The sequence below is a fragment of the Rhododendron vialii genome, chromosome 4a (genome assembly GCF_030253575.1).
Source record: "Rhododendron vialii isolate Sample 1 chromosome 4a, ASM3025357v1".
NCBI classification, from domain to species: domain Eukaryota; kingdom Viridiplantae; phylum Streptophyta; class Magnoliopsida; order Ericales; family Ericaceae; genus Rhododendron; species Rhododendron vialii.
Genome location: NC_080560.1, coordinates 11,065,977 through 11,078,034, shown reverse-complemented (window position 1 = coordinate 11,078,034; position 12,058 = coordinate 11,065,977). Strand labels below are relative to the sequence as shown.

At 35.7% G+C, this 12,058-nt stretch overlaps 1 protein-coding gene across 2 annotated transcripts; it reads right to left on the bottom strand.

Annotated features, from left to right (window-relative positions):
* On the bottom strand, nt 1-5,495 carry LOC131321734 (transcription factor GTE4). 2 transcript variants are annotated; one of them, XM_058352643.1, is made up of 5 exons: nt 3,361-5,495; nt 3,228-3,273; nt 3,024-3,137; nt 2,770-2,835; nt 1-392 (listed from the first exon to the last, which is right to left on the bottom strand). In XM_058352643.1, the coding sequence occupies exons 1-4, from the start codon at nt 4,942-4,944 to the stop codon at nt 2,780-2,782; spliced, it is 1,800 nt and encodes a 599-aa protein (XP_058208626.1). In that variant the 5' UTR covers nt 4,945-5,495; the 3' UTR covers nt 1-392; nt 2,770-2,779. The 2 variants fall into 2 exon arrangements, with proteins under 2 accessions (XP_058208626.1, XP_058208627.1); XM_058352644.1 differs by lacking the exon at nt 1-392 and having other exon boundaries at nt 2,769-2,835; nt 3,361-5,418.
* Between the last annotated feature and the right edge of the window lie 6,563 nt (nt 5,496-12,058).

The following is a 12,058-nucleotide window of genomic DNA, read 5'->3' as shown; positions in this document are numbered from 1 at the left end:
TGGCATCCAAAGAGGAAGACTTCACATACTACAATTACAGAGAATATTTGAGTGCAACATCAAAGAATATGCCCCAACTCTGCAGGCAAAACGACATAGACCACTAAAGCTAAGTTGCAGTTCTAAGCAATGTACAAGTTATACACATAACCTATCTACCTAGTCACCACCATCTACAATTATTGCACAAACCTGTAACCATGAACACAGCCAGGTGCAGAAGACTGTCATGGTCATATAGCAGCTAGCCAGCTAGAACAAAACCCACTCCAAAGCAAGATTAGGGTAGTGTTTAAGATTTTACCAAAACAACCCACAAATCGAGATGCAGAATCACAATCTCAATACGTCAGATAAACCACAAGAATTACCATCAGTTCAATCAGTGAGACCTGTAGAACAAGAAACGAAAAGACTTGGAATTAGTATTCCTCAACAAGATTAGCAAATTTAGAAGAGTAAATTGTCAACAATAACAGATTACAGTACTTGAAATTGACAATGATAAAAGCTCCATATCATTTGTTACAGAGTACAAGTAAAATCCAATTATCAAATAGGATATAAAGTTCCCATGCACTATCATGCTTCATTGGACACTTTTCTAGAAGGCCCCGTGATTCCAAGGGCAGGATATAAAGTTCCTATGCTCATCTTCATTGGACACTTAATATCCAATTATCGAATAGGATATAAAGTTCCTATGCTCATCTTCATTGGACACTTTATATCCAATTATTGAATAGGATATAAAGTTCCCATGCTCATATTCAAAGTGGGACTTTTTGTGAGAGGCCCAATGGATGAAACCCCCTGGTACCTTAATAAAAGAGAGGAAAAGGGGGTTCAGAAGGGAAACGAGAAGAGACAACAAACAAGGGGCACAGAAGTAAGCCAACCCATCACAGGGAGCAACATAAGTAAGCCAACCCATAACAGGGAGCAACAGAAGGGTAGGCAGAAGAGGGAAAGAGAGGGGAGGAGGGCTCTATGCAGAAGGGAACCAAATTAAGAAGTATAGGAAGAAGCATATAGTTGCTAGGCAGGATTCAGGAGGGGTAGGTGCATCTAAAACTCAGAATTTACCAGATTTAGTGATCATGGTAGATGGGCTTCCAATCGTGGTGCTCGTGAAAGGGTTGGAGGAAGAACCATCAGAATTAATTTCTTTTGATATATAACAAGTAGAGACTCTTTCGATGAAACAATATCAAGTAAAATAAAGGTACTAAAGCAATCTCCTTCGTCTCAATGTATTGGCAGTTGATGGTGACAAGGAAGCCAATTTAGTTCAAAAACATACGAGATATCCCTATTATTGTAAGAAACGAAAAACAAACCCCCAGGAAGGTATGTGCGACTTAGCCACGGTAAGCATCAAACCTATAGCTTTGGCACGTGGTGGGCCATTCACAATTTCACATGCACGAAATTACAAGCATGGATCCGTATAGAAAGCCACCAAAGAAGAAGCATCAAACAATTAGTTATCCACTTTAACCACAGTACCACACTACCAAAATACTTGTAGCTATGTAAAACAAAAGTCAAGCAATACCTAACCATTGGACACATTGCTATACACTGGGGAACATTTCCCAAAAATATTTCAAACAAGTACTGATCTAACTTGATATCGAAGCTTTGGTTCACTGCTGGCTCCTCCATGCCCATGAGGGAGGGTGTTCGTTAGCATGATACATACGTAGGCCATATTTTACTACCAGATTAAGCTTTTGAAGCACTAAACGATCTAACACTCACAAGTCCGTTTGGAGAAAAGGCCTCTCTGAATCACTGAGTTGAAGCATGTCATGGATACAAAAACAGATTGCCAACATTGCTAACCAACAATTATTAACTATCAGAGAATTTCCATGGAATCATCATATTCTGATATAGCATTCAGTACTTGTTGCCATCATCTTTTCCTGCACCAACACAAGATAAAATGAACTGTCTACTTATAACAGTCTTTCCTTCCTCTTCTCCTGAGGTAGCAGTAGCACTAAACGAGTACATTATTTGAACATAAAGGAAATCTCACTTATAAGGCTAACATTTGATAGTCTTCATAGAACATAGGAATTATCATAAAGGTGAAAGTAAACGCAGACCCCCTTAGCTATCACTTTTTTCCACGGAGAGTCGGAGACCCCCTAATGTTTAAAACTGCCCATACAAACCCCCTCAACTATATGAAATGAAAAATTGGCCAACTCTGTTAATGGAATAAGAGAAAATGACAATTCTACCCCTTAAGCATCGTCCACACTGACCCCTCATCTATAAAAATTGTCCGCGCTGGCCCCTTCATCTTAACGGTCTTTTTTGACAAAAGGGTGCTAATTGGTTAACGGTTATGGTTGAGGGGGTCCGTATGGGCGATTTTAAATGTTAGGAGGGTCTCATCTATAATGATTCTACCCCTTAAAAATCGTCCACATTGACCCCCTCATCTATAAAAATTGTCCACGCCAACCCCTTCATCTTAACAGTCTTTTTGACAAAAGTGTGCTAATTGGTTAACGGTTATAGTTGAGGGGGTCTGTATGGGCGATTTTAAATGTTAGGGGGGTCTCAATGAAAAAAAGTGATAGTTGAGGGGGTCTCCGTGTACTTTCACCTATCATAAAAGTAGTGTTAGCAGGATAAACAAGAAAAGTAGCTCGAAGTCAGTGCAAGGTGCAGAAACACAAATAAAAGAAACGAAAAAAAACAATCTGCACTTTGCATAAGAAGATCCACAAATATGTAATACCAACTAACCTGGACATGTTCAAGTTCTTGGTGAATGGGCTGCCTCAGATCCTGATGAACTTTCGCTATCGGAACCTGTAACACAAAAGCAGTGAGCCAATGAGACAGAAAATCAAAACTTCAACCAAACAGAAACTGAAGCTGCTCACCATCACATCCGGCCCCTCGCCAAATCCAAAAAAAAAAAAATTAAAATAACATAACACAAAAGAGAAAACAAGCTACCAAACTAAATCAGTGAAATCAGGGAAGTATGACAATACCGCTAGAAGAGGATCCAGAATCACTGCTAGAGCTGCTTGAGCTGCTTGATCTACTTGCATTACCCCCCTGCTTTTCTACTCGAGCAGGAGATGAAGAGGAGATGTTCTTTTCATCTACTTTCACACAAAACAAAATTGCATTTAGTTGGTTGCATGTGTCACCAAATGAAATGCTATAAATTATGATGCTCCAGAAAATTTTACCTGATTTCCTTTCCTTTGGTGCTTCTACCACGGAGGGGCCAGGGTTCTGCGCAAACAGCAAAAGTAAATTGCATTAACCAACCAAAGCCTCGAACTAAATGAGTGAATCTTAGAGAGGTATGTCAGGCTTTACCTTTCCCTGGGCATCTGGCCTTACATCAGCGCTAGCTTGAGGGGCAAGTTCAGCTTTCTTCTTGTTTTTGCTCAAACCCTTTTTGTAGTTGGTTACAAACCTATCAAGCTCCCAGAGTGTTTCTGTATCAACACTATCAATGTCCACCTCAATCTCATCGTCATTTTGGCTAAGTGATGTATTCCTTTTCTTAATTATCTGGACAATGTTATCCAGTTTATCAGAAGGCAAATTCTGCAGGTTTGTGCTAAGTTTCTGTTTTTCCTCATATGTCATGTCCCTCTTCACAGGATCTCTGGCCTTAGGCTTCTTTGGGGCAGGGGTCCGCCCTGGATGCGAAGAATTCATGGGTTTCGGTTTGGGATCAAAAGTACTCGTCATTGTTTCCGACCTATCCAAAATCTTTCTCCTTTCGGCAGCAGGTGATAGCAGCGAAGGAGCCTTTCTGGACGTAGGGGTAGGTATCCCCACTTCATAGCTGACAGCCATTCTCAACTCTCGCATATAATCATCCTCTATGACCGACCACTTTTCCTCGAAAATCTTAGATAGCTGCTCCGCCATTACATGAACATCTTGTCCTTTGGGATTATAGGTCATCGCATTGCCAAACGTGAGTCTCACATCCTCCGCGAATTCCCTTGGAGACTTGTACCAATTCATGTTCAACCTAGATTTCACAGTTCCCAAGTCCATCGGATGATTAATAACGTCAAAATAGTCATGCAACCCAAGATCCTTGGGATCAACCGGTGTATTGAAAACCCAACCATGCTTGTGTTTCATCAACTTGTCAAGCAAAGCACTACAGCTCTTGAAAGCTTGGTTTGAAAACTTACCCACCCCAAACCCAGGTCCCAATTCAGTACCCCCTGGTTTCTTCCCATTTGGTTTCGACTTCTTGTTGCTATCAGCTGGCGGAAACTTATCCTTAGCAAGAAGGAACTCTGAATTCCTATAAAACTGATTAACCTTAGGTGTCCTCTTCTCTTTCTCCATATTATCACTTACACTCTGACTATTCTCTAGCACTGATATACTCAGCTGATTTGATGGCCTAGAAACCTTAGCAGGACCCACAGACGCCACCTCAGATTGAACCCGCCTCGCTCCACCATTATCAACTCCACCATTCACTACTTTTCCTTCTTTCCCCTCAATCTTCTTCACCCAATTCTTCACCAAATCAAGCTCACTCTGGAGCTTCCTCCGAAGCTCCCGAATCTCCTGCTTCGACCTCGAAACAAAACTAATCGTAACCTTATTTTCTTGCCTAAGACTCCCCTGTTTCCCCAACCCGTTACCGCCCCCGACATTTTTCGAGCTCAGAGGCACGACCTGCAGACGGTTGAGGCTCGATGAGTCGTCAGACGCCGCGTCAAATCGTTTCTGTAACAAATTAGCCCCTTCTGAGGCTAGGGCTTGAGCTTGTGGTAGAGACGCATTACTAGGGTTAGTATCAATGTTGGTCTTCAGACCCTTGAATGATTTCCTAGTGTACACTTTGCTGTCAGCCCATCTCTGCTTCTCTCTAGAACCATCTTCACCTCCTCCATTACCACCCACTACAGTTCCCGAAGCCATATATACACTCCTCTACCCAACCAAAACCCTAACTCGACCCGTCCTAACCTACTGTGCTTGTATGCATATCTACACAACTTTACCTACAAACTTTAAACGGTTCAATCGATGAAAAACCCCAATTTGCTCGATCAAAACCCTAATTTCGAGGGGATGAGGATTTTAGCTAGGGTTTGACAGCAGTAATAGTAGAGACTAGAAACCATACCTTTTTCGGACAACCACACCGTCTCTCTCCTCGCGCTCTATCTCTATCTCTCTCTCCTCGCTCGCTCTCTCTCTCTCTCTCTCTAGATCTTTCGAGTAGATGTTGTGATCTACGGTTGGTGGTGCTACAGTTGGAGGAAAAGCGCCGTGGTCGACAAGCACCGTAGCAGCGATGAGAAGAAGAGGTCTCTCATGGTCACGCGATTATGCGGCGCGTGTAGAGGACGGATGAGTTGACTTCGGAGCGGGGATGTGTTGAAACTTGAAAGGTTTGAGAGATTATACAGTACCCTTAGAACACTTCTCAAGCCTCTTCCCGCTACGCATTGCTACGAGGTCTTCACACTTAATTTTGAGTTCCACAGAAATATGTAGTTGAGATCCTTTAGAAGGGGGTGTTCCAGGTATGGTTATTTTCTTAAAAGTTCTTTTTCTTTAATTTTTAAGCTCAAATATAATGATAATAAATAATAATTTTTTGATTTTTTTTGCACCGAATAAAAGATCTCAATGAAATCTATCAAATAAGATTCATATTGGTAGAAAAATTATTTATCTAAACACATAATTTTTGGGCTTGAAATTACCTTTCTTTTTCCAAAACTTTCTTTTTCTTTAGTTGGAATACCACCGAAGAGACTTGGAACACTACGTGGTGGTACCCTAGAGGTAGTGAATAATTTTTCGTGAGAAGTGTTGCAATGTGAATGAGCTCAGAGAGTGCCAATGAGCTCTTAGCTCAGTTGGTATGTCTCCCTCAGTGGAGGTATGGTTCGAGTCCAATGAGAGGCAACTTAGGTCATCTACAGTGGTATAACCAAAAGATAATTGTTGTTAAAATTAACAATATTTGTGCAAAAAATAGCTCACAATGGTATAATCAAACTTAACAACATCCTTAGAAATCATCAAATTCTGGGCTTTGAATAACCAAAACTAGCAACATTTTTCAATAATCAAAATTTGTGACCCCTACACTATATAAGTTAACTAATTCCAAAATTTATATACACATGTATTTCAACTATTATTTTATTCTTCTCTTTTTCACTTGCTCTATATTTTCTTCACTTCAACCATAAACTGTTGCTCTTTCTTTTCCTCCAAAAGTGAAGCTTATATTTCTCAATCATCTATAATTTAACTCATCGTTGCTGGATTAAGGTATTTTACTCTTCTTTTACGTTTCTATTTTAGGCTGCATTCTTATGAATTTAACTTAAACTTAACTTAAATCTGAAAATTATCTTTATTTGAATTTTTTTCGTATTTTTTAGTTTTGTGCCAAACTTTTATAGGTTATTGATTCGTCTCAACGAGAGGAATCGGGAAAAGTGTTTTTTTTTTTTTTACTTTTACCTAAGTATTTTGATAAATAATCATTTTTTAGCAGCAAAAAAAATTAATTTTTTCGACTAAAAAGTGGTTTTTCATTTTTTTGTTTCTCCCCTTTTAGTTGAGTAAACAAAGAACCTTGCAAAAAAAAAAACAGAAGAAGAACCTTGTATTCTTTTCCAAATTTAAGAACATATCTGATTTTTTTTTTGAAAGCTTAAGAGAGTAGTGAATTTGTGATATAGTCTATAGGAATAAGGAAAAAAAAATTTGGTGTTGTTTTGATAGATAACACTAGGAAGAACACCATATATTCGATATATTTTTGCCAAAAAAAAACGTAATGGAAGGAAGTGAATGACGGAAAATAAAAGGGGAGAGACAGATTGTATGAAATTGTAGCGGACCCCTTATTTTAGTTATGGACTAAGTGATCATTGTGAACCTCAACTTTGTTAAGTTTAGCAATCTCTTAAGTGAATAATCAAAAGCTAATGTGTCAACTTTTGATTATCCATTTTTGATTATACCACTGTACGTGGATGGCCTTAGGATTCAAAATTATGAACAACCTCTAAATTTATAATGTCTATATATTAACATTCCATTAATGTATATAATATTAAATATATAAATAAACGGTCCCACTATCGTCAATGCAAAAAGCTTAGCTTATGAATGAGACCTCCGTATATTTTAGGCTCCGTTCCAGAAACCTTCTTAAAAAATAAGTACTTATTTTGGAACTTCTCAAAGAAAAATAAGAAGGGTTGTTCCAGAAAACTCAAATAAGCAGCTTATTTCACATTTTCAAACTCAAAAATAACGTAAATGAAAAATAATTTTTCAATTTTTTTTGCACCGTATTAAAAATCTCAATGAGATCTATCAAATAAGATCCATATTGATAGAAAAATTATTTGCGTAAACACATAATTTTTAAGCTTAAAGTTGTCTTAACCAAAAAATAAGTACTTACTTTTTATTTTGTGGAACATGCCTTATTATTAAACAAAAAATAAAAACTTATTCAAGTTCTGGAACGGGGCCTTAATCTTTTGCTGCAAGGGGAGAGAGCTCTGGCACTCGATTTGACATTGGTTGTCCTTTGGGTACATCAATAAAGTGTGGGCAAATTATAGTTACCCCCTTCTAACTATGCTTCGCGTACACTTATCCCCCTTTAACTTTTTTTTAGCACTTAATTCTCTCAAACTAACGGAAATTCAAACGGTCATAACTTCAAACGGTCATAACTTCTTCATCCAAAATCGAAAATATGCAAATTATATATCGATTTCGAAGTCTTGAAATCAGCTTTCTAATGACCCTAAAATCACATTACGATTCAAAGCACACAGAAAGTTATGATCAAAACGGTCTTTCTGTCTACCAGCCCTTACTCTTTTGATCATAACTTTCTGTATGCTTTGAATCATGATGTGATTTTGGTGTCATTAGAAAGCTGACTTCAATATCTCGAAATCGATATATAATTTGCATATTTTTGACTTTGGACGAAAAAGTTATGACCGTTTGAAGTTATGATTGTTTGAATTTTCGTTAGTTTGAGGGGATTAAGTGCCAAAAAAAAAAGTTAAAGGGAGTAAGTGTATGTAAGGCATAGTTAGAGGGGGGTAACTATAATTTGCCCTTAAAGTGTTGAACTCACCTTCTGTTCAGTGAAGTCTGAAAATGGGCAAGACTGACATTTGTATTTGGAAACTGATAATATCAGAAACTGTTTATGTTAGGTGTCAAAATTTTAAGGCACAAAAGATTTGTAGCATATATAATGTATAAGATTTTTATGCCATGGAGTTTTAACACCAACAAAAACAGTTTTGACATTATCACTATTTTAAAAAAAAATGATAGTTCTAACCTTTACCACTTCTTAAACGTTGCAAGTATATAACTCGGTATGGCCAAGGATAGGATCAGGGGGGTCAAGTAGCGGCGACCGCCACGACAAGAATTTTAAAAAATGCAATTATTATACGTAAAAAAAAAATTTAATTTATGCCCATCTTATATAGTTTCGCCATCACTAAATTTTTTTAGTATACATTTTGCCACTGCTAAGGTAAAATTCTGTTTCTGTCCTTGGGTATGGCTATACTAAGAGTTACTCCTATTTTTAGGCCCTATTCTACAAACACTTTTAGAAAAAAATTATGTTTTGTTCTTATTCAATTTTATTTTTTTTTGAGTTTGTTAACTTTGTATCAAATTTTTGTAGATTATTGATTCGTCTCGACGAGATGAATCAGAAAAGATATATATATTTTTACTTTTACCCATATATTTTGAGAAATAACGAATTTTAAGTTTAAAAAAAAAGTTGACTTTTTTTTATTTACTTTTTTTAGGGTCTTTGTAAAATTCGTTTTTTAGAGTCTTTCTAAAAAATCATCTCAATCCGATATCGGTAAAAAGCGTTCACGAATTATTCAACTTTGCTTTAGAATTTGACCTAAATTCTGAAGCAAAGTTGGATGATTCATACAGTTCTTATCGATATCAAATTGAGATGATTTTTAGTGGCAAAGATCATTTCTGTGGGACTCGAGACGGATCCAATACACTGTACAGTTTTTAATGTACCTGTAGCATCTCTGTTTTAATAATTTTGCTAAATGTCAAAAAAATTATTAATTATATAAAAGCAAATATTTTAAGAAAAATGAATTTTTTGTTAAAGGGAAAATACCCATAAACACAGACAAAAAAAAATATTCATATTCTCTATTAGAATCTTCTAAATATATAATTCTCAAGTAAGTTTTAAAATGTTCAGATTGGTTGTTAAGTTTTTGAAAGGAATCGAACTTGATACCATTGAAAATTTGACAAGTCAAACTCAAATTTGTTTACAAGCTTGATACCAACAAAAATTTGCATTATGTGCATGTGTAAGTTAGTTGATATACAAGTTATACACATTTACACATATTCTAATTTATTTACACAATTGTTGTCGTGCATTCGATTGTTCAACAGACAAAGAGAATTAAAATGAGCATTTACGGACATGAATTTCGAATAATTGAATGATACTTAGTTCTATTTAAAAAATCTAAAATCATAAAAGATATTATAAATTAAAAAATATAAATAATCTTTTGAAAAGCGTGAATAGTAATTTCAGATATCTTTGTACCATAGAAAGGGTATATACTCTGTATATATGATAGACTTATTCACGGAGCCGCTGCAAAATAGGCTATTTACGGAGTCGCAGAATCTCCCATGTCCGTTTTGGCAATTAGTGGTTGAGATACATTTTTAAATTTTGACCGATTTTAAATATTTCTGACAGGTAATAATTTATTTTTCATTCGGACTGTCCAAAAGTATTTTAAACGGTCACGATCGGCTTAGTAAAATTTTATTTACGGAACCCTTTGTAAATTAAAGTACCGTTGTGCTGTGTAAACATGTGTTCTATTCTTCTATAGCTAAAGTGTTGGAAAATTAGGAGGTTAGTGTCGTCATTTGCCAAAAGATTGAATTTTTTTTTTTTTGAATCAGTCAATATTTCATTCAAGCCCGAAGGCGAAGATTACATCACAAAAAACAGAAAAAGCGACTTTCGAATCAGAAAAAAAATCACAAAATCTAATTAGAGAACCTGTCTGGCTGTCATTTTGTGATGCGCGTGAATGAGCCCCGTTAGGCTAAATAAGCTAAGTGGCTTATTTTTTTGTTCTCATTCAATTTTTTTTCGTATTTGTTAGTTTTTTGGAAATTATTGCATCGTCGTGACGAAAAGAATTTAAAAAGAAAAAATTATAATCGAAATCAAATTTTTTTCGAATAAAGACGAAAAAATTAGCTTATTAACTTATTTTCGTCTTTATTAAAAAAATTGATTTCGATCATATTTTTAACTTTTTAAATTTCTCTCGTCATGACGATGCAATAATTTCAAAAAAAATTAACAAAAAATTAACAAATACAAAAAAAATTTAAATAAAAATAAAAAAATAAACCACTCGACTTATTTAGCCTAATGGATTCCCCCTGGGCACCCCTTAGCAATCTCCATAAATACTCCCTAAAAAGAGCTCAGAAAATGGCGCGTGTGCAGGTGGAAACGGCAAAAAAACTATGAGCAGATACAATTCGCAGAGAATCACGCAGAGACAATTCGCAGAGAATCACGCAGAGACAAACGCGTTTGGCCCCATTTTGGGTCCCAAAAAAATCTAGAAAAATATCCATAAATTTTTGAATATTATTTTATGGGGTTCTGTAAAAAATCAGCTCCAGTAGATATCGGTAAGTATTACTTTTTGATTCGTAAGGGCGAACTGAGCAGTTTTGCTCCTACGAATCAAAAAATAATACTTACCGATATTCAATGGAGTTGATTTTTTACAGGGCCCCATAAAATAATATTCAAAAATTTATGGATATTTTTTTAGATTTTTTTGGGACCCGAAATGGGGCCAAACGCTTTTGTCTCTGCGTGGTTCTCTGCGAATTGTCTCTGCTGTTAGCAGACGGTAGTGGAAAAGTTGAAGTACTGCTTTGGGCCTTTGGCTACTGCTCTTAGCATCAACAATGTAATAATCAAAATAAAAAAGTTGCTAAAATTAGCAATATTTGTTCAAAAAAGTAATCACATTATAATAATTAAACTTAGCAACATTTTAGAGCATCCACATTGTAATAAGCAAATTGGTATGAATAAGCAAACTTAACAACAATGCTAAAAAAACACCTCACATTGTAATAAGCAAAGTTATAAGTTTTTTAGCAAATAACCTAAGGCCATCCACAATGGTATAATCAAAAATGGATAATCAAAAGTTGACACATCAGCTTTTGATTATTCATTTAAAAGGTTATTAAGCTTACCAATGTTGAGGTTCACAATGGTCGCTTCTAATCCATAACCAAAATAAGGGGTCCACAGCCTAAAATTGGTTATCCAAAGCTTAAAAATGCTTTTGATTATTGAAAAATGTTGCTAGTTTTGGTTATCCAAAACCTAAAATTTGATTATTTTTAAGGATGTTGCTAAGTTTGATTATACCATTGTGAGTCATATTTTGCACAAATATTGTTAACTTTAAAAACAATTAACATTTGATTATACCACTGTGGATGGCCTAATTCCACCAATTCTATAACCAAACTTAACAACTTTTATCAATAACAAAAACTCAATAATCAAACCCAATAACCAAATTCAAAACTAAAAAACACCCCACATTAAAATCATCTCATCGAGAATAATAATTTGGTGTGATCTGGTATGTGATTAGAACTCGTTTGTAATTGGACATAGGTGCATTGCGTATTGTGGAGGTTTTTTTTTATAGGGATGCAAAAATAACCAATGTGGAGGTAAAGTTTGTTAAATTTAATTATGAACTAAATGAATAATCAAATGCTGACGTGGCACATTTTGATTATTGATTTTGATTATTCTCATTGCAGATGCTCTTAGCAACTCATCAAATCTTGGCATTTGAATAATCAAAACTAACAATCTTATGTTAATAACCAAATCTAATGATCCCTATATTTTCTCAATCAAGCACACTCATCGTTACATAAA

Excerpts from the sequence above, each read along its gene's own strand:
- LOC131321734 (XM_058352643.1), bottom strand. The coding sequence starts at position 4,944 with ATGGCTTCGGGAACTGTAGTGGGTGGTAATGGAGGAGGTGAAGATGGT. Across the intron at positions 3,138-3,227 it reads ACCAAAGGAAAGGAAATCAG|ATGAAAAGAACATCTCCTCT; the intron begins GTAAAATTTTCT and ends GTGTGAAAGTAG. Across the intron at positions 2,836-3,023 it reads TTCTGGATCCTCTTCTAGCG|GTTCCGATAGCGAAAGTTCA; the intron begins GTATTGTCATAC and ends TTTGTGTTACAG.